This window comes from Bos grunniens, chromosome 29 (assembly GCF_055505025.1).
Source record: "Bos grunniens cultivar Pamir isolate PY7600 chromosome 29, Bosgru_T2T1.0, whole genome shotgun sequence".
Lineage (NCBI taxonomy): Eukaryota > Metazoa > Chordata > Mammalia > Artiodactyla > Bovidae > Bos > Bos grunniens.
Genome location: NC_141193.1, coordinates 38,397,907 through 38,421,412, shown reverse-complemented (window position 1 = coordinate 38,421,412; position 23,506 = coordinate 38,397,907). Strand labels below are relative to the sequence as shown.

Genomic DNA, 23,506 nt, shown 5'->3' with positions numbered 1-23,506 from the left:
CTGATCAAGGGATCAAACCCAGGTCTCCAGCACTGCAAGCAGATTCTTTACCATCTGAGCCACCAGGGAAGCTTTGACTATATGGACCTTTGTTGGCAAAGTGACGTCTCTGCCTTGTAATTCGTGGTCTAGGTTTGTCATAGCTTTTCTTCCAAGGAACAAGCATTTTTTAATTTCATGACTGTGTCTTTTTATGACAGCATTCTTATGGCAGAAAGCAAAGATGAACTCAAGAGCCTCTTGATGAAAGTGAAAGAGGAGAGTAAAAAAGTTGGCTTAAAGCTCAACATTCAGAAAACTAAGATCATGGCATTCGGTCCCATCACTTCTTGGCGAATAGATGGGGAAACAGTGGAAACAGTGGCTGACTTTATTTTTTGGCCTCCAAAATCACTGCAGATGGTGATTGCAGCCATGAAATTAAAAGACACTTACTCCTTGGAAGGAAAGTTATGACCAATCTAGACAGCATATTAAAAAGCAGAGACATTACTTTGTCAACAAAGGTCCGTCTAGTCAAGGCTATGGTTTTTTCCAGTAGTCATGTATGGGTGGGAGAGTTGGACTATAAAAAAAGCTGAGTGCTGAAGAATTGATGCTTTTGAACTGTGGCATTGGAGAAGACTCTTGAGAGTCCCTTGGATTGCAAGGAGATCCAACCAGTCCATCCTAAAGGATATCAGTCCTGAGTGTTCATTGGAGGGACTGATGTTGAAGCTGAAACTCCAATACTTTGGCCACCTGATGTGAAGAGCTGACTCATTTGAAAAGACCCCGATGCTGGGAAAGATTGTGGGCAGGAGAAAAAGGGGACAACAGAGGGTGAGATGGTTGGATGGTATCACCGACTCAATGGACATGAGTTTGGGTAAACTCCGGGAGTTGGTGATGGACAGGGAGGCCTGGCATGCTGCAGTTCATGGGGTTGCAAAGAGTTGGACATGACTGAGTGACTGAACTGAACTGAAGGTAGGCCCTGCATCTGGTTCTGTTTTTTTGACCTTACAGTACTTGGTAAGCAGTAGGTACTGAAATAACAGTATAATGAAAGGATTTCTGAGCAATGCAGTTCAATTTGAACACTGAATATTCTGAAAGGAAGTTACAGGTTGTTTGGTTTCTTTTTGCTTTAGCCTTTGTGGTTTCATTGACCAAACAGTTGGTTTTGGCTGCTGTCAAGCTCTTGAAGCAGGGACAGGGGATTTCAAAACAGTGCTGTGTACAGAGAGCACAGATGCTCCTCAGTGTTTTTTAGCCCAAGTCCCTTCTTCTCAAGGCCACAGGCTTGTGCCAAGTTTGGAGCAAGCCAACAAAACAGGAGGCAAGGCATGTGTCCACAGCTTCCCTGATTCATGTGGTCAAGCTGAAACAAATGTCTTGGGTATCGACTGTTTACCAGGCACTGGCAAAGAGTCTACATGGATGAATCATGGTTTGGGACCTTGCCATCAATGGGAAGTAGAGATAGGGGCAGCATGGGGAGGGCCAAGGCAGTGATGCTTGTTTATAATGAGTGATTGGAGGCACAGGTAGATTGAGTTACATGTCTCAGTGAACAGAGGCTGAAGTAAAGAAAGTACTCATTCTCCTGTCCTTGCTTTAATTCAGATCCTTTTCCTCTCTGCAAACATTTAACGGTTCTGTCTTACTTCTCTTGTACCATCTTCCACACAGCAGCAAGGATTATATTTCTAATATCAGTGCCTTGAGTGAAAATCTTGAGTGACTTTCCATCAGCTCCTTAGCATCATTTAAAAGCCCTCTGTTATTTTGTCCCTTTTTGCCTCTTCTGCCTCATATCTGCCACTTTCTGCCTTGTATGTTATGATTTTTAGGTCTACTTCATGTGTTCATAAATACGTTGAGTACAGAGACTGTTTCTCACTTATCTTTTTCTCTTTAACTACAAACATAATGTCTAACAGATAAAAGAAGCTCAGTAAGTATGAGCACATTGGATTATAGAGGTCAGGGCCCATGCCTTATATATGTCTAAGGAAATGGCAACCCACTCCAGTATTCTTGCCTGGAAAATCCCATGGAGCGAGGAGCCTGGTAGGCTACAGTCCATGGGGTTGCAAAGAGCTGGACATGACTAAGCGACTTCACTTTCACTTTTCAGCTGTTACCAGGCCATGCTGTGCTGTGCTTAGTTGCTCAGTCATGTCTGACTCTTTGCGACCTCATGGACTGTAGCCCGCTAAGCTCCTCTGTCCATGGGGATTCTCCAGGCAGGAATACTGAGTCAGTTGCCTTGCTGTCTTCCAGGGGATCTTGTCAACCCAGGGATCCAACCCAGGTCTCCCACATTGAGCTTTCTATTCTCCTGGTAATTTGAAAAGGGTAGAATGTCAATGATATTAGGAAGCAATATTGCTTGTGATAAAAATGCTTGAGTACTGCAATTAAGATTGAAGGAACTATATCAGATTCTACATATACTTGAGATTGTGTAGTATTTGTCTTTCTGTGTTTTTTTTTTTTTCATTTAGTATAATGTCTTCTGGGTCCATGCCATACTATATTGTTGCAAATAGCAAGATTTCCTTCTGTTTTTTTAAAGGTGAATTATATTTCCCTGCATGCATGTATGTGTGTGTGTGTATATACACACAAACACATATATATGTATATAGCTATATATGCCACATTTTCTTTATCCATTTGGTCACTGATAGACATTTAGATTGTTTCCATAAATTTCTTGTGAATAATACTGCAGTTAACATGGGGGTACAGATAACTCTCATTTATTTTTTATAGTAAAATTATTTAGCTCTTATTTTTTGGTTATGGTTCAATTCCATTAGATCTGTAGGCACTTACATTACAGCATTCTTACATTGCAAAAAGGCAGCTGTTATCACAGTTAAAACTGAATAGCTTTGTAAGTGTATAAGTACAAATTAATGATCTGCAGTCCATGGGGTCGTGAAGAGTCAGACACAACTGAGCGACTGAACTGAACTGAGTAATGATCAATGCCTAGGCTACTCCCTGCCCTCTGCAAACTGAAGGGACCTATGATTTGCTAAATTCTGTTGACTAAACAAATTCAACAAAATATATTTGTGTTGAAAATTCCATATGCTTTTGTAGATGATGTTGTATGGCAAAAACCATCACAATATTGTAAAGTAATTATCCTCCAATTAAATTAATTAATTAATTAAAATAAACTTCCACACTATGAGGGAAAAAGAAGGAAAAAAAAGCTTCAAATTAAATATAAGAGCTAGCATATTAAAGAAACATCAGCATTCAGTGTGGTTTGCACTATTCTGATAGTGTTATGTAAATCCATGCTTGTATTATTCCTTACAATTAAGTGACTTCTTAAGTATTGTATTTATTATTGCTTCTGGGTGAGAATGAGGGAGGGTGATATATGAATCCCAACTTAATAAATTAAACTGTTTGCTATTATCCAAATAAATAAAATGTAGATATGGAATAGGTGACAAGGTATGGGATATATTTAAAGTTAGGTATCTCTTTGAAATTTGGATTGAGTTCTTTTGGATATATACCCAGAAGTGAGATTGCCGGATCAAATGGTAATTCTGTTTTTAATTTTTTGAGGAAATTTCATATTGATTTCCGTACTGCCTGCACCAATTTATATTTCCACCAGCAGTGTAAAAGGGATGTCTTTTCTTCATATCCTTCACAACATTTATTCTTTGGTTTTTGGATAATAGCCATCCTAATAGGTGTGAGATGATATCTCATTGTGGTTTTTATTTGTATTTCCCTAAAATTAATCATTTTGAACATCTTCACACCTGTTGAACATTTGTATATGTTCTTTGGAGAAATGTCTATTCAGGTCTTTTGCCCATTTTAAAAAATAGATTATTTTTGCTGTTGTTTTTATTGAATTGTAGGAGTCAATGAGCTTATAAATTAATCCTCAAGTCAAGTTTTGTGATCACTGCATTACAGCCTTGATTACAACCTTGTGAGAAATCCTGAGCCAGAAGACCCAGCTGAGTTGCACCTAGATTCTTGACCTGCAGAAACTAAGATTAAAAAACAGATCTTAAAACATAGTTTTAAGATCCCTATCAATAGTATCAGACTTACAGTTAAACCTGCTATATTCCAGATATATATATGTTAGAAACTGGAAATAGAATTATAGAGATACTCTATGATTGCCAAGGAAAACAACATATAAGTAAGTAGAATATATTAGATGTTATGATTTATTCCATACCTATACAATATTAGGTTTGGTCCTTGGAACATATATTATCTGGCACATATATTATCCCTAATTATCATTAGTTCCTTCAAGGTAGATGATACTGCTATTTAACAGATTGGAAAACTGAATCTAGGAGAAATTAGTTGATTGGGTCAGCAACCCAAATCTAAAATGTGGCAGATTAGGGATCGAATCTTAGATCTTTCTGAATTGAAAGTCTTTCACTATGACACATCAATCACTGAGATATCATGGAGGATAAAGAGGGTTTATTTAACTTATATGCAGAGTACATCCAGCCCAGAGAAACGCTGGGCTGGAAGAAGCACAAGCTGGAATCAAGAATGCCGGGAGAAGAAATATCAATAACCTCAGCTATGCAGATGACATCACCCATATGGCAGAAAGTGAAGAGGAACTAAAAAGCCTCTTGATGAAAGTGAAAGAGGAGAGTGAAAAAGTTGGCTTAAAGCTCAACATTCAGAAAGCTAAGATCATGGCATCTGGTCCCATCACTTCATGGCAAGTAGATGGGGAAACAGTGGAAACAGTGTCAGACTTTATTTTGGGGGGCTCCAAAATCACTGCAGATGGTGACTGCAGCCATGAAATTAAAAGACACTTACTCCTTGGAAGAAAAGTTATGACCAAGCTAGACAGCATATTCAGGAGAAGGCGATGGCACCCCACTCCAGTACTCTTGCCTGGAAAATCCCATGGACAGAGTAGCCTGGTAGGCTGCAGTCCATGGGGTCGTGAAGAGTCAGACACAACTGAGCGACTTCCCTTTCACTTTTCATTTTCATGCACTGGAGAAGGAAATGGCAACCCACTCCAGTGTTCTTGCCTGGAGAATCCCAGGGATGGGGGAGCCTGTTGGGCTGCCGTCTATGGGGTCACACAGAATCGGACACTACTGAAGCAACTTAGCAGCAGCAGCAGCAGCATACAGCATATTCAAAAGCAGAGACATTACTTTGCCAACCAAGGTCCATCTAGTCAAGGCTATGGTTTTTCCAGTGGTCATGTATGGATGTGAGAGTTGGACTATGAAGAAAGCTGAGCATTGAAGAATTGATGCTTTTGAACTGTGGTGCTGGAGAAGACTCTTGAGAGTCTCTTGGACTGCAAGGAGATCCAACTAGTCCATTCTAAAGATCAATCCTGGGTGTTCTTTGGAAGGACTGATGTTGAAGCTGAAACTCCAATACTTTGGCCACCTCATGTGAAGAGTTGACTCATTAGAAAAGACCCGGTGATGCTGGGAGGGACTGGGGGCAGGAGGAGAAGGGGACGACAGAGGATGAGATGGATGGATGGCATCACTGACTCGATGGACATGAGTTTGAGTGAACTCCGGGAGTTGGTGATGGACAGGGAGGCCTGGCATGCTGCAATTCATGAGGTCGCAGAGTCGGATATGACTGAGCTACTGAACTGAACTGAACTGAAAGTCATATAATATTTGTCCTTAGGTGTCTATCTAATTTCACTTAGTGTGATATTTCCAAAGTTCATATGTGTCATCAGTTCAGTTCAGTCGCTCAGTCGTGTCTGACTCTTTGTGACACCATGAATCGCAGCACACCAGGCCTCCCTGTCCATCACCAACTCTCGGAGTTCACCCAAACTCATGTCTAATGAATAGGTGATGCCATCCAGCCATCTCATCCTCTGTCGTCCCCTTCTCTTCCTGCCCCCAATCCCTCCCAGCATCACCGGGTCTTTTCCAATGAATCAACTCTTCGCATGAGGTGGGTGGCCAACATGTTGGAATTTCACCTTCAGCATCAGTCCTTCCAAAGAACACCCAGGACTGATCTCCTTTAGAATGGACTGGTTGGATCTCCTTGCAGTCCAAGGGATTCTCAGGAGTCTTCTCCAACACCACAGTTCAAAAGCACCAATTCTTTGATGCTCAGCTTTCTTCATAGTCCAACTCTCACATCCATACATGACCACTGGAAAAACCATAGCCTTGACTAGATGGACCTTTGTTGGCAAAGTACTGTCTCTGTTTTTGAGTATGCTGTCTAGGTTGGACATAACTTTCCTTCCAAGGAGTAAGCGTCTTTTAATTTCATGGCTGCAGTCACCATCTGCAGTGATTTTGGAGCCCTCCAAAATAAAGTCTGATACAGTTTCCACTGTTTTCCCATCTATTTGCCATGAAGTGATGGGACTGGATGCTATGATCTTCATTTTCTGAATGTTGAGCTTTAAGCCAACTTTTTCACTCTCTTCTTTCACTTTCATCTAGAGGCTTTTTAGTTCCTCTTCACTTTCTGCCAAAAGGGTGGTGTCATTTGAGGTTATTGATATTTCTCCCAGCAATCTTGATTCTAGCTTGTACTTCTTCTAGCCCAGCGTTTCTCATGATGTACTCTGCATAGAAGTTAAATAAGCAGGGTGACAATATACAGCCTTGACGTACTCCTTTTCCTATTTGGAGCCAGTCTGTTGTTCCGTGGCCAGTTCTAACTGTTGCTTCCTGACCTGCATACAAATTTCTCAAGAGGCAGATCAGGTGGTCTGGGATTCCCATCTCTTTCAGAATTTTCCACAGTTTATTGTGATCCACACAGTCAAAGGCTTTGGGATAGTCAGTAAAGCAGAAATAGATGTTTTTCTGGAACTCTCTTGCTTTTTCCATGATCCAGCGGATCTTGGCAATTTGGTCTCTCATTCCTCTGCCTTTTCTAAAACCAGCTTGAACATCTGGACGTTCATGGTTCACGTACTGCTGAAGCCTGGCTTGGAGAATTTTGAGCATTACTAGCTCAATATTTGTCATAGCAGGTGTCAAAATTCCATTCCTTACTATGACTAAATAATATCCCATTCCATGTATGCACCACATTTTGTCTATTCATTCATCTATTGTTGGACATTTGGGTTGTTTCTAGCTTTTGAATTTTCTCAATATGTTGCAGTGAACACTGGCATTAAAATATCTGTTTGAGTCCTTGTTTTCCATTCTTTTGGGTACACCTAAAAGTAGAATTACTGGATCATCTGGTAATTCTGGGTTTAATTTACTGAGGAGCTACCAACCTTTTACACAGCAGTTTCACCATTTTACCTTTCCACTTGCAATGTTTGAGGGTTCTAGTTTCTCCACATCCTTGCCAGCAGTTTTATGTATTTTCTTATTTTGTATTGTGTGTGAAATGGTATCTCATTGTGGTTTTTGGTTTGCATATCCCTAAATAACAATGTTGAGTATTTTTTAATTTGCTTCTTTCTGATGCTGCTGCTGCTAAGTCGCTTCAGTCGTGTCTGACTCTGTGTGACCCCACAGACAGCAGCCCACCAGGCTCCCCCTTCCCTGGGATTCTCCAGGCAAGAACACTGGAGTGGGTTGCCATTTCCTTCTCCAATTCGTGAAAGTGAAAAGTGAAAGTGAAGTCGCTCAGTGGTGTCCAACTCCCAGCGACCCCATGGACTGCAGCCTACCAGGCTCCTCCATCCATGGGATTCTCCAGGCAAGAGTACTGGAGTGGGTTGCCACTGAACTGTATTTTATCATAATGGAATGGTCACCTTCATTTCTAGCAAAGTTTTCTGCTATTTGGTATATAGCTAAATATTTGCTTTGGTTTATATTTGCATGCTGTATCTTCCTCAATACTTTACTTTTCAGCTGTTTTTGTTCTTGTATTTTGTTGTGGATATATTTTCAAATCATCTGACATTCTTCATCTTTTAAGAGCATAATTCATTAATAGTTGATATAATGACAGATATATGTGAGATTGTATCTACATTTTTTGTCCTTTCTCTTTGTTCCACCATTTGTATGGGTTCTTTTTCCCTGTTATTTTGTTTCTTTTTTGGTTGAATAACTTGTATCACTTCATGTTTTCTATATGTGTTATTCCCCTTTGCTGCCAAAGGAAATTACCACGAATTTAGTGGCTTAAGTAAAAAATTAATTTATTTTTACATTTCTGGAATCTAGAAATCTGGAATCACTTTCATTGGTCTAAAGTAAAGATGTCAGTAGGAATAATTACTTTTGGAAGTAATGAGGGGATAATCTGTTTTGTTGCCTTTTTCACTTTTAAGTGTTCACCTGTATTCTTTACATTGGCCTCTACTCCATCTTCAGAGCACATTATTACATTTGTTCTAATATCATCATATCACATTCTCCTTTTCTGTAGTCAAATCTGTGAGTCCTACCTTTAAAAAAGACATTGATGATTATATTTATAGCCCAAATACATAAATAAAAGCCTAGTTCATAATAATCTTCCTACTTCATGATCCTAAATTTAACCATATATGCAAAATTCCCTTTGCCATATAAGATAGCACTCATATGTTTGAGGGTTCAGAATGTATCTTTAAGGGCCATTTATTCAGAACTATACTAGCTTATAATTTATACAAGCTGTTCTTATTTTCCACTGGTCATCCTGAGAGTTACCACATGTGTCCTTCACTTAAAACATCTTAAGTGAATCAAAAACTTTACCATTCTTCTGTACAACTTTGGGTCTTAGACTACTTTAGCTTCATTTCTCTTCTTCCAGCTTGTATATTTATATATTTAATTCAATTAATTTATTTTATGAAACATTATAAAATTATTTTATGTAGTCAGTCTTCTTTTGGATTTATCTATATTTACAACTTATTTTGCTTCTCATTCTTTCTTGTAACTCAGACTTTTCATTTGGATCATGTGCCGTAGAGCTTCCTTTTTGAGGGTCTATGGTGCCAGACTTTAAAAATATACAGAATTGAAAGAGACACGTGTACCCCAAAGTTCATCACAGCACTGTTTATAATAGCCAGGACATGGAAGCAACCTAGACGTCCATCAGCAGATGAATGGATAAGAAAGCTGTGGTACACATACACAATGGAGTATTACTCAGCCATTAAAAAGAATACATTTGAATCAGTTCTAATGAGGTGGATGAAACTGGAGCTGATTATACAGAGTGAAGTAAGCCAGAAAGAAAAACACCAATACAGTATACTAATGCATATATATGGAATTTAGAAAGATGGTAATGACAACCCTGTATGCGAGACAGCAAAAGAGACAGATGTATAGAACAGTCTTTTGGACTCTGTTTGGGGGGGGATGATTTGGGAGAATGGCATTAAAACATGTATAATATTATATAAGAAATGAATTGCCAGTCCAGTATTCAAAGCAGGAATACAGGAAGCTTGGGGCTGGTGCACTGGGATGACCTAGAGGAATGGTATGGAGAGGGAGGAGGGAGGGGGGTTCAGGATGGGGAACACATGTACACCCATGGCAGATACATGTTGATGTATGGCAAAACCAATACAATATTGTAAAGTTAAAAAATAACAAAAAAAATTTAAAAAAAGAAAAAAAAAAAGAATTTTCCACAGTTTGTTGTGATCCACACAGTCAAAGGCTTTGGCATAGTCAATAAAGCAGACATAGATGTTTTTCTGGGGAAAAAAAATATATATATATACTTGTTTGTTTTAAATATTTTTAATTCCTTTAAACATTTGGAAGATATTTTTGTGGTGTATAGAATCCTAGGTTGCAAATGTAGCCTTTCAGCCTATTGAAGATAGATATAAGTACACTGTAGTCTGGCTCCTGAAGTGGCTCTTGGTAAGTCAGTGGTCAGTCTAACAGCTGCTTCTTTGAAGGTAATCTATTTTCTCTCTTTCTCAAGAGGCTGTCAATATCTTTTCTTCATCTTTAGTGTGTCAGTGTCATGATATATACATAGGAGTGGGTTTCTGTAGCTCTTTTTCCATACTCCATGGGCTTCTTGAATCTGAGAAACTGTATTTTTATCTATTTTGGAAATTCTCAGATACTGTCTCTTCATATATTGCCTGTGTTCCATTGTATCTATCTTTTCATTATGTAACTTGAAATAGACACCCATTAGACTTTCTCTTCCTCTCCTCCGTGTCTCTTACTTACTCTCTTGTATATTCCATCACTTCTATAATCTTTCTGAATAATTTCATTTGAATTATTTCTATTTTTAGTTGTGACTAACATGTTATAAAGCCTGTACATTGATTTTTTCTTTGGGATATGTAAATTTCATTTCCAAAATTTCTAGTCAGTTTATTTTTTCCCTGTAGTTATTATAAAGGTTTCCTTTTATTTTCTTAAACACTACAAAATATGTTTAAAATAATTTACATTTGATAATTACAAACTTATAAAAAGTTTTTGAAATTTGTATAAATTTGTTTCTCCTGATTTATTTTTATCTTTTTTTTCCCTCTTTTTTGATAATTCTCCTGATAGTGCTTTGTTTCCTCCTAGGGTCATTTTTGGCTATGAAATGCTTAATGTCCATAGAAGAGTATTCGGTGGGCCAAAAGGTTCATTTGAGTTTTTGTGTAATATCTGGAATATTTGTGGGCATTCTTTGAGACTTAGGATGAGTTGCTTTTATCTCCAGAGCCTTTCAATTTGCTAATTCTAGGCACCAAGGGGCCCTTCTTATCTTTTATCTTGCCTGTACTTCAGATTTTGATTTACAAAGATGATATGAATTTTAGATGTAAATAAGCTTGAGATCAGACCAGTCAGTCCTAAAGGAAATCAACCCTAAATACTCATGTGAAGGACTGATGCTGAAGCTGAAGCTCCAGTACTTTGGGTACCTGGTGTGAAGAGTCAACTCATTGGAAAAGATCCTGATGTGGGGAAAGATTGAAGGCAAAGAGGCGGGCAGAAGATAAGATGGTTAGATAGCATCACCAACTCATTGGAAGTGAATGTGAGCAAACTCTGGGAGATAGTGGAGGACCTAGAGGAGCCTGGTGTGTGTGCTGCAGTCCCTGGGGTTACAAAAAGTCAGACATGACAGCACCTCAACAACAACAAAACTTGAGGTTTGCCTATTGGCCTAAAGTTCTTGCAGAATCATTTCCACATGACATCCACCTTTATCAACACCAGAGTCAAGGCAAGTTTCCTTGCATTTGCCTAGGACTGGGACAGGATTGTATGGGTTTGTTTAGGTCATTCCTACCTGGGAGAAGTGCCCTTTGAGGCACATATTTAATTGCTCCTGAGCTTTTCTCACTCTAAACCCTGAGACTAAAAATCTAAGCCTTTCACAGGTTCATCAAAACCCATCAAATCTAATGTGGTGTCAGTTCATTACTCATCTCCTTGGAGTCCCACCTTTGTGTAGATTTTGGTGCAATAATTCCGAAGTCTGTTGTCAATTCTATTTAGAAGATTCATAAAATATTTTAACCTGAATCTTTACCTATTTGTTAGCAGAAAGTTGATACAAATACATGACCTATAAAATTAACAGAAAGAGAAAATAATGTCTATGTTTCTTAACTTTCTTTTATAGTTTCCTTTTCTTGCTCTGTGTTTCACTTTGTGTAGTTTCTGATCTTGTTTCCATTTCTCAAATTCTGTCTTTATATATGTTTAAACAGTTGTTCAACCTTCGCATTGATTTAGATATGGGATGCATATAAGACTTTAGGGTATAAAGCAAAGATGTTAAGGATGATTGGATGAGTTTGGACAGATGTACACTTTTGTGTAATCACCACTGCAATTAGAATCTAAAACATTTCCATACCTCAGTAAATTCTAAATTCCTTCATGTCTCTTTCAAGTCTTTAATCCCTTCACCAGGCCACTCTGTTCTAATATTGACAACCAAAGCTTAGTTTTGTCTCTTCTGCTCTAATATTTTATATAAATGGTATCATACTGAGTATATTATTTTATATCTGGATACTTACTCTCAGCATTATATTTTTCAAATTAATGTATATTATTCTGTCTGTTAGTACTTCATTCATTTTTGTTCTGAGTAGCATTCCATTGTTTGAGTATGCAACAACAATGTGTTTATCTATTTACCTGACATCTGGATTATTTTCAGATCTTTGTTATTATAATGCTTCTTATATGATTTTTTTTTTTTTTTGTGGAGCTATGTTATCATTTCCCTTGGGTTATTACCTAAAAGTAGATTTACTAGGGCAGTTTACTTGAAAAATCCTTCACCAGAAAGTTTTCAAATTTGATAAAAAATAAAAAAAATCAGCGAAGCACAAATAGAGCAGGATAAGTGCAAATAAAACCATATAATAACTAACTAATTTAAAGTTAAAGATAAAGAATATATCTCAAAGATATTCCGGGGGGGGGGGGAACTTTACCCACAAGGGGACAGCAAAATTGAATTGTCATAAGAAAAATTGAATCACAAAAGACAGTGGAATGACATCATCACAATGGTGAAAAAAACTGTTGACAGATTCTGCTGCTACTGCTACTGCTAAGTCACTTCAGTCGTGTCCGACTCTGTGTGACCCCATAGATGGCAGCCCACCAGGCTCCCCCGTCCCTGGGATTCTCCAGGCAAGAACACTGGAGTGGGTTGCCATTTCCTTCTCCAATGCATGAAAGTGAAAAGTGAAAGTGAAGTCGCTCATTCGTGTCTGACTCTTCGCGACCCCATGGACTGCAGCCTACCAGGCTCCTCCGCCCATGGGATTTTCCAGGCAAAAGTACTGGAGTGGGGTGCCATTGCCTTCTCCTGACAAATTCTATATCAAAGGAAAATTTTTTTGTAAAATAAAAATGAGATATAGATATCTGAGATCTTGGGTCATTTAAAGAAATGTATTCTTTGTCATATGTGCTGAATAGTATGGTAGACTGTTTCCTTTTTTGTTAATATTTTATTGGTTCAGTGTAATCTGAATGTACCTTCATGGCATGACTTGAGGATGCTTTCCTTTAGAGGTTTCATTTGTTTCTGTTGGGAACTGATGGGCATTGCTGATGTAGTACCACATCAGTCCTCTTTGAGGATCTGGGCTTAAAGTAGGGGACTTCTCTCCAACCTCTGTGCTGTGCTAAGTCGCTTTAGTTGTGTCTGACTCTTTGCGACCTTATGGACTGTAGCCCACCAGGCTCCGCTATCCATGGGATTCTCCAGGAAAGAATACTGCAGTGGGTTGCCATGCCCTTCTGTCTGTCAGGGGATCTTCCCAGCCCAGGGTTCGAACCGGCATCTCTTGCGTCTCCTGCACTGGCAGGCAGGTTCTTTACCACTAGCGCCACCTGGTCATGTGGGCTCAAAAGAGCACAACACTGATAATAAGCATTTATCCTGAGATAACCTGGTTTCCGTGTTCTCTTTCAGCCAGTCTTCCTCAAATCTTGTTTTAGCTCCTTGTTGCTGCTGCTGTTCTCCCTTTCTTTCTTTCATTCTTTCCTTTCTTCGTCCCTCTTCCTTCCTTATGCATTTGCAATTTTTTATAAAGTTTCTTTCAGTACATTCAGGAATTAGCTATATTGTCATGGGGTGAGTGAGGGGATGTTTCTTTGAAACTGCCCTACTGCAGAGAGTGGCTGATATGTGCCTTATCTGTAGGTTGGGAGGGTCGACCCTGCCATATTTAGTCTCAGTTAGTTTTCCCTTTGTGAGAGGGAGACATGAATAAGGCGTCAAGATGACACTGAGGGTCGTCCAGGCAGTGTTTGTGCAAAGTGAGTACTTTGCAGCCATTGGTTACACAGCAGTTAGCGCGTAGAAGGTGTTGAATTATTCCTTGTCAAATGAGCCAGTAGATGAACAGATTACCTCCTGTGGCCCGAAGAGAGAAAAATTGGAGCATGCTTCACAGTTTTGCTCCCTCAAGCTGGAGAGAGTCTTGGCAATGCTGGCTGCCTTTCTGTGAAGACATGCTGGGAGCCAACTAGAAATAAAAGGAAAATGTGAAGAGAGTTTCTTGTGTGTATGGGATTCTACTGGGAATGCTTGAGAAGGGTAAATGGAAGATGTGAGAAACATGTTGACAGGATAAAACACAAGGAGATGACTAGCAAACTTGAGAACAGCTGCAAAAGGAATGAACACAGAACAATAACAATCAGAAATTGCCAGGAGGGGAAAATACTGAATTAGTTGGATGTTGTTTTTCATCTCAAGCCCTATTGTCTGAGAAGCAGCTGTATGTAGCGCACACACTCTACTTTCTCTTCCTCACTGACAGGCCACCGACTATTTTTCTTAGATTCTGTTTGTATAATTTAACTTTTATTAACTTAAGAAAAACTCCTACACTAGCTGACTCTCTTACATACATTATTTTAACTAATACTTAAAACAGCACAGTGAAATGAGTACTTTTTAATTCTCCTTTTTCCCAGTTAATAGAATTGAACTTACTTTCTTAAAATTCTTTCCTTTGATTTGTAAGACGAGATTCAGAGTCTTCCCAGTAGCATTGTTTCCTTAGATTGTCTCCTCTTGATCCACAGCTCAGATTTCTCAGCAATGATCATGGCATAAAACAGATTCTACCTTAAATATACCTGAATTCCATGATGAATTTTTGTGTCTTACATGTATACAAGAGGGATTGGGTAGGTCTTTAGCATTTGGAATTTAATTATTAGTCTGGTTGCTTTTTAGTCTGTTATAGTCTTTCTCTTTGGTTGACAGATGTTTTCAAGAATTTGCTTTTTACTTACTTTCTTTATTCCTTTCTGCAATAATAAATCAATGCCAATTCAGGAGCCTTGAATCTTAATGAGAAAAAAAAAAATTAGAGAACTAAAACAATGCATTACTATACAGAATGGGTGCCATGAAACCCAGAAGTTTCAAAGCTCTGAATTTGGTAGCAGTAACTTGAGAAAGGAAAAAATGATTCATTATGCAATTTAGTGTCCACAGGGTAAAAACATGGTTTGCAGGTAGCTCACATGTTACTGAAATTTCTCTTGTTTTTCCTTATAGAAAAGATATTATATATAACATGGTGAACAACACACTAAAAAGCATCTCTCCAGAAAATACATCCTGTATTGAGGCTGCCTTTTTTTTTAAACTATATTTTTATCTCTTTGAGGACCTTATGACAAAGCATAAACTATAGTACAATTCAGTGAAAGCAATTCTGCAAGGGCAAACATGATGCAGTCCAGGAGTTTAGCTCCCATATGTAATTTAGGAATATAAATGTGTGTGTGTGTGTGTGTATACACATATACAAATGCACATATATGCATATATAGGTAGGTAGGTGAAGTTGCTCAGTTGTGTCCAACTCTTTGTGACCCCACAGACTGTAGCCTACCAGGCTCTTCCATCCATGGGACTTTCCAGGCAAGAGTACTGGAGTGGGTTGCCATTTCCTTCTCCAGAGGATCTTCCCGACCCAGGGATCGAACCCAGGTCTCCTGCATTGTAGGCAGATGCTTTACCGACTGAGCCAGCAGGGAAGTCTATGTATATATACACATGGCTATATATATGTATGTATATATGTGTTATTAGTTATATATACACATATATGTATATATGTGTTATTAGTCTCTCAGTTATGTCTGACTCTGCGACCCCATGGACTGTAGCCCGCCAGGCTCCTCTGTCCATGGGGATTCTCCAGGCAAGGAGACCGGAGTGGGTTGCCATGCCTTCCTCCAGGGGTTCTTCCCAACCCAGGGATCTAACCCAGGTCACCCTCATTGCAGGTAGATTCTTTATCATCTGAGTCACTAGGGAAGCCCATATATATCTGTAAATTAGGTTCACTTTAAATGACAATTAAAAGTTTTTAAATATATACACACCTGTATATGTACATATTTAAAAAATTTTTAGCTTGTTATTTAAAGTGTACCTTTTGATGAGTTTTGACAAATTTGTATACTCCTATATGCATGTATTTACCACAAGCATTTCTATCTCCCCCCAAATTCTTGTGCCCTGAGTCTCCCTCACACCAGCTAAACCACAGATGATGTGCTTTCCATCTCTAAAGGTTTAGATTGATTTCTAGAGTTTCATGTAAATAGACTCATCAGTATGTACTGTTTTGTGTCTGACTTTCTTTGCTCAGTGTAGCGCTTTGGAGACTCATCCATGTTGTGTGAATCACCAGTTTGTTCATTTTCTATCTGCTGTCTAGTATTTCATTGTATAAGTAGGCCACATTTTAAAGTCCAGGAGAAGTTTCTTTACATAAACTGTCAATGACCTGATCCATTTGGACTGAGCATTTTTAATAGAGTTTTATTCCGACCTCATGGACTGTAGCCCACCAGGCTCTTCCGTCCATGGAATTTTCCACACAAGAATACCGTAGTGGGTTGCCATTTCCTTCTCCAGGGGATCTTCCTGTCCCAGGGATTGAACCCAGGCTTCCAGCATTGCAGGCAGACTCTTTACCATGTGAGCCACTAGGGAAGCCCCTAATATTATTAGTATCAATTCCCCAATAGAATGCTTTGATTACACAATATATTTAAATGCTAATGTAGCAAGATATTAAAGTTCATTGGTCATTATTAGCTAAAACCTCCAGAAAATAAATGAAATAGATGGCAAATAATCCCACATTTCAAACTGAGGTGCAAATCTACCTGAATGGAACTTACAAAGTAGGTAATCAAGAACTGTTTTTTCCAATTTTTTTTCACTTGTGACCTCAATTATCTGAAAGATGTTGGAGAGACGAAGAGAGTGGTTGGGAATTCGAGCTGCAGCTTGTTCAAGAGTGGTGTTTGGTAGTCCTGTGGACGCATGGGGCAGTGGAGTTGAAAATTCTCCCTTCTCTTTATGCCAAGTGAAACTTCAAGGGCTTCCAGGAGGCCACTTGGAGGACTTGATTGTTTGCACCTGGAGTCTGTGAAGATGCAGAGGCTGGTACTGGACTTATACCAGGAGGTCTAAAAGTGAAGGGAGTGGCCTGCCTGACACAGTGGAGGGTGGTAGCTCCATTGTAGAAGTGCTTGTGCTGTACTCTTAGCAATGATGAGGTTTCTGAGGATCAAAAGTATGTGTGTATGTGTTATCAGTGGGGGGAGGAGGGATGGAGGGAAAGGTAGAGAGAAAGAGAGAGACACAGAAAGGATGGAAGAGAGAAAAGAAAGGAGAAAGGAGGAGAGGGAAAGGCAGAGGGAGAGGGAGCACCTGAGACCATATTAAAGGGATATTGTCCAGGCAGGGTGCCTGGAGAGATGCTAAAACACCAAGAATCAATAAGAGATTATATGGGAAAATTTCTACATACAACCAGAGGTTGAAAGGAGGTGTATTATCCATATTAGGGAATGTAGGAAAATTACAACACTTGATTGAGGGGGCTTCTCCACAGAATCCATGAAAGCATCCCAAGACAAAGATCAGCTTGAAAATCTCTTAAGTCCAGAGAGCCCTGATATGAGCATAGGGCATGCCAGTCAAATGTCTTGACTCCAGACCTGCCTCCAAGCCTCTTGCACATCCCCTGTCTTCAGAAGCAACCTGGTAAATAGGAGAAGACATATAGAAGCAGAGAAGTAGAAAATAAACCAAACACAAACATTTAAAGCAGGTCTAGGCTGGGAAAGGGCAGACATTTTAACTCCAAATGAAGCCTAGATTTTATTTATTTTATTCTTACACCTTTGGATGAGGAACTGCTAAGTGGTGACTGCTTTATGATTTAGAAACAGCATCCATGGAGCAGATATGACATAGGCCTGTATGTATGAACGGGAAAAGGGGAAGAAAAGGATAACACTTTCTTCCCTCTGATTGCATTCCGTAGGCCTAACTTGTTCAAAATTCGTATCATTTTTATATAATTATATTGTATTTAACAAATCATTGCAATTTATTTTTTAAAATAGAGTTTACTGGACAAAACATAAAATAACTAACAATTGCCAGCCACCAGTGTGTTACCAGTGTGAAATCATTGCTATGATTTTTAAAAATTAAAAAAAAATTTTATTTTATATTGGAGTATATTTGATTAACAACAACATATTAGTTACAGGTATACAACAAACTGATTCAGTTCTACCCATGTAAGTATCCATTCCTTTTCAAATTCTTTTTCCTGTTTAAGTTATTGTAGAATATTGAGTTGAGTTCCCAGTAGGTCCTCCTTGGTTATCGATTTTAGATACAGCAGTGTGTACATGTCCCCACATCACCATACCCATGTAATTGTTAACCACCATGCCATCACCAGTGGGTTATTCACAGGCTGGTGGTTCTATTTTCATAAATGTGTGTGCGTGCGCGCGTGCTATGTTGCTTCAGTCATGTGCGACTCTTTGCAACCCCATGGACTGTAGCCCATCAGGCTCCTCTGTCCATAGGATTCTTCAGGCAAGAATACTGGAGTGGGTTGCCATTTCCTACTCCAAGGGATCTTCCTGACCCAGGGATTGAACCCAGGTCTCCTGTGGCTCCTGCACTGCAGGTGGCTTCTTTACCACTGAGCCACTGGGTAGTAAGTGCATGTCGCCACCCCACCACATCCATCTAACTATTTTCATATACCACACAGTGCAGCAAATAATGATTTAATTTTTAAAAGAGACTTAGTTTATAAAATGGACAATTTTGAAAATAAGATCTCTTTTAGGAGACTTTGCAGTTTGAAATGTCTCAGCCTCCTAGATGTGTTGTATCCAGAGTCGTTTTCTGGATGCATGACTTTGAGCTAATTCTCCAGAAGTATCAGCTCACTGATACACACTGGCTGGTAGAGAGAGTTTACAGTGGGAACAGGTGTTTCTAGGTAAACAGCTGGGATACTTGCTCAAAGTGGGTGGATAAACTGTGGTTCATGTAATTTGGAGCAGAATCCCAAGCGGCGTCCTCCACTCTAAGTCACTCAGTCATGTCCGAGTCTGTGCGACCCCATAGATTGTAGCTGTCCAGGCTCCTCTGTCTACGGAATTCTCCAAGTAAGAATACTGAAGTGGATTGCTATGCCCTCCTCTAGGGGATCTTCCTGACCCAGGGATTGAACCCGTGTCTCTTACATCTCTTGCATTGACAGACAAGTTTTTTACCACTGTCACCACCTGGCACCAAGCAGCAGTTGACTTCATTCCATGGCAAGAATAAAGTGGCAAGAGGTAGGTGAGCTACCAGGTCCTTGGTCGAATGAAGGACCAAGTCACAGTGAAGTCAGGAGATAACTCGGTCCAGGTCAGAATGCAGGTGATTGTTATCCACCCTGCATGCTCTGGACACCATGAGTGAAGTAGAAGAAGTAACCGCAGAAACCACCTATTATATGTGGGGAATTAAGATTTCATCTCTATCATGTCACCAGCATTGCTTTTGCCAAACTCATTTATAACCTTTTGGGTGGAAGAAGTCAGTGATTTACTCTGAGACCTTGTGTTACTGTCTTATTTTCATACCTAGATGCATTTGGTCCTTCCCTCCTTCTTGAAACATTTTGTTCACTGTTCTTCTCGGGCACACTTTCAGGGTCCTCCTTCTATCTCAGTGGTCTTTCCTCCTCTGTCTCCTCTATTGTTTTAGAATGGTTTTTATTGGATTTTTTTATATTGCAATGGCATAGTTCTCCATCTGCATGTTTATTTTATTCTCTAACCAAATGTATTCTCTAGGCAGTTTCAACCATCCCATGCTTTTAAATATTGTGTATTCACTGACAGGCATCCCAGCATATCTTTATCCTTGACCTTTACCTAGATTCTACTTCCATATCCAGCTGCTTATTCAACATGCCACCTGGATGGAGTTTACCTTCAAACCTGCTTTTCACCTTGTGTCCTTTTATCAGTAAATTGTAACTTTAATCTCAGTGCTCAGAGTGGAAAAAAAAAATGTAAGGTCATTCTGGCATCCTCTTTTTCTCTGATGTTCTATATCTGTTACAGGCTGAATCATGCCCTGGCAAAATTCATCTTTTGAAGCACTAATCCATTGGTACCTTGAAATGTGACTATATTTGGGGATAGAGTCTTCTTTAAAGAGGTAATTAGGGTAAAAAGAGGCCATGTGGATAGGTTCTAATTCAACATCATTGGGATCCCTACAAGAATGGGAGATTAGGGCACAGTCACTCACAGAGGAAAGGCTGCACGAAGACACAGAGATGATCGTCATCTACAAGTCAGGAAGAGAAGATCTCAGAAGAAATGAATCCTGCTGACACCTTAATCTTGGACTTTCAGCCTCCAGAACTATGAGAAATAAATGCCTGTTATTTAAACCACCTGATGTGTGGTATTTTGTTGTGGAAGCCTTGGAAAACTAATATGATATCTAATCCATCAGCAAATTCTCTTGATTTTAATTGAAAACATATAACCCAAATCTGATCATTTTCTACCACCTCCTATGTTCCTCTCATTCCAATGTCACTACAACTTTTTTTTGGATGACTTGAATACCATCTTAACTAAAACCCTGCTTTCCTTCCAAGTTATTTCTGTCCAGCAGCCAGAGTGGCTCATCAAAAACTTCTCATGGCTTCCCAGAATAAAATAAAAAAATTCTTACCCTGAATTAGCAAGGAGATCAAACAGTTAATCCTAAAGGAAGTCAACCCTGAATATTCATTGGAGGGACTGATGCTGAAGCTAAAGCTCCAATACTTTGGCCACCTGAGAGGAAGAACTGACTCTTTGGAAAAGACCCTGATGCTGGGAAAGATTGAAGGCAGGAGGAAAAGGGGATGACAGAGGATGAGATGGTTGGATGGCATCACTGACTCAATGGACGTGAGTTTGAGCAAACTGTGGGAGATGATGAAGGACCGGGCGGCCTGGTGTGGTGCAGTTCATGGGGTTGCAGTCAGTCAGACATGACTGAGCGACTGAACAACAGCAACGTGATTTGTCCCCACTTCTTCCCATCCTGACTCAGGTATCTTTCATCTCTCTCTTTGTGGCTGACTCCTTCTTCCTCTTACTCAAGTACTCACTTTATCTTTCATACATCTGCCTGGAGATACACAGAAATTTCCTCTCTTACTTTCTGCAAGTCTTTGCCCAAATATTGTCTCATCAAGGGAAGTTCCTGATTAAACCACAATAACGTGGCATTTCCATTCCATTCATTCTCAATCTCTTCATATTTTCTTTTTCTTTGTTGCACCTATCAAATTAAATATGTATTATTAACTTTAGTCTGACCCTCTAGAATGTATACTCCAATATTGGCAATATTTTTATTTTTTTAACTGCTTCATTGTTGACCCTTATCATAGAACATGGCACTTATCAGTACTTGAAAAATATTTGCTAATAACTGAATTAATGTCTACTGCTGAGCTTACTACAAGATTGACTCAGGAAAGGAAAGGAATAATGGTATATTGAATGCATTGGTACCAGTACTTGGGACAAATTGCAAAAAAAAAAAAAAAGGAATGCTGTTGAATTGTAAACATGGTTTTGATAGGCTAAACAAGTCTTCAAAATTGAACAATTCAAAGTGGTTATCCAAATAACTATTTGCTTGTTCCTATAGAGTATCTGCAGAAGGCTACTGATACATTAATGCAATACTTATGGTTAATTTGCCAAAGATAGTAATTTTGGAGAGATTGTTCTAGTTTCTGCACCCACGTGTTTCTTTTTCCTTTTTGTTTATTCTGCTTACTTATTTTCTCTTCCTTCTATCTCAGTACAGTGAAATTTGAACTATGAGACCCTAGAAAAGAGAATAAGGATCATTATATGGGGAAAAAATTCCATGTCAAATTTATAAAATATTTTGTAGAAGTCGGAGCTTCCCAGGGCTATCTAGCCTTAGAAGGTGGTATAGTCTCTGTTAGTGTTAATGTTATGGTTGGAGGAATATTGGTGGGAGTGTTGCAGAGATGGACAAAAGGACTGGATTTTTATTTCAGATGGCCTTAGGTTAACTGATTTTTTACCAGCATTTTTAGGGGAAAGGGTACAGAAACGATACCAAAAACAATATATCCATTAACACTGATGGAAGACAGTGTAGTCATATGGCCATTTATTTATAATCATTCTTTTCCTCTGTTAGAAAATCACAAACCAATTTAGTGACTAAAGTTAATAAGTGAGCAGTAATGATGGCAAGACATCAATGCTATCAATGATTATAAGGTTTTGTGGAGTTTGATGCATAAAGCAGAGTACCCAAGCCAGTACTCTGAGACAACCTAGAGGGATAGAGTGGGGAGGGAAGTGGGGGAGTTCAGGTTGGAGGGGGACACATGTTTTACCTATGGCTGATTCTTGATGTATGGCAAAAACCATCACAATATTGTAATTATCCTGCAATTAAATAAATTTATTAAAAAGTTGAAAAAATTATGTATACATGATAAATATCTAGTCTTGAAAATCAGTATATTTAATTTAAATGACTCATAAATAGCTAGAATTAGCCTTTGGGTGCCCTGGATCTTTCTCCCAGGGAGTAAAGGGTTTATTTTCTTTTTTCTTTCTTTCCTTTTTTTTTTTGATAAGAGCAAGATATCTAAAATCAGACATGTTCATGTTCAAGTCATGGCTCTAACACTTACCAACCATAGGAGAATTTTCGTTAATTTCCACGAAACTGAGATTCCTTATTTATGAATGGAGTCTAACAATAGTATACATTCCAACTTATTCTATAGAGTCATTTTGAGAATTATTTGTAGCAAAATATGTAAAGCATTTAGCATAAAGGCTAACTCATAGCAAGTGCTCAGTATAATTTAGAATAAGCAGTGCATACAGTGATAATAACTAAAGAAATATAATTATTGTGTTTGCACTAATTGTCCTCAGGGGAACAGATATGAAAGGTGTGAGTCTATTATTAATAGTTTATGTTGCAGGTGGGTCAGCCACCCTATGAAAGTGCATCAGCCTTGGCAGTCTCTGTGTCCCTATCTCAGACTCCACTTTCATTTGCTGCGTAAATTACAGGATAACACAAGGTAAGATCAACCCTGGTATAATAAACTGGGAAATCTGCACAGCCTGCTGGGGTGGCTGTGTCCTCATTATTGGAGAAGAAAATGTATTCAGCATTGTCCAGGCCCTTTTGTGCTTGCATTTCCATATTGATTAAACCTCACCATTCCTCACTTCTTCAAATTGCTCTCTTGCACCTCATCTCCTTGTTGCCTTGCCATCTGTTTAATGTGTTTCTTGCTGGCCTGATGATCTAATCTTCACTTTTATTTGCGTGTTTTCCATGATCAGTCAAGTAAAAATAAAAATGATAAGTGAGAATCTCTCTTTCTGATTCTTTGCATAATGTTATCTAATTCACTGTATCCCTATCAAATGGGTGTTACAGATGTTTCTACCTGACAAATAAAGAAACTGCCCCCTGACCTTAAAACTGCCAAGGGGAAGAACTGCTATTTGAAATCTAGGTCCGCTGCTTTTACCTCGAGTCTACTTTTTCCATTGTTACAGGTAATACTATGTGTTAAATGACATGGAAAAAGTTGAACTCAGTAAAGCAAGGTCCCTGCCTACAGAGAGCTTACAGTCTAGATCAGATTTTTTTTTTTTTTTGAAGCATTTGTATT

At 38.9% G+C, this 23,506-nt stretch overlaps 1 protein-coding gene across 12 annotated transcripts in view; it reads left to right on the top strand.

Moving 5' to 3' along the window:
• The window catches only part of LOC147342510 (uncharacterized), a 360,032-nt gene that overhangs the window by 202,804 nt on the left and 133,722 nt on the right, over nt 1-23,506 (top strand). Inside the window, exon 3 of one of the 12 annotated variants that reach the window (XM_086384549.1) lies at nt 19,016-19,076. The exons of the other annotated variants lie outside the window; for them this stretch is intronic. Coding sequence (XP_086240675.1) covers nt 19,016-19,061 — 46 coding nt within the window. The 3' untranslated portion in view covers nt 19,062-19,076. Of the gene's footprint in view, nt 1-19,015; nt 19,077-23,506 lie in introns of those variants that run through there. 12 annotated transcript variants of the gene reach the window in all.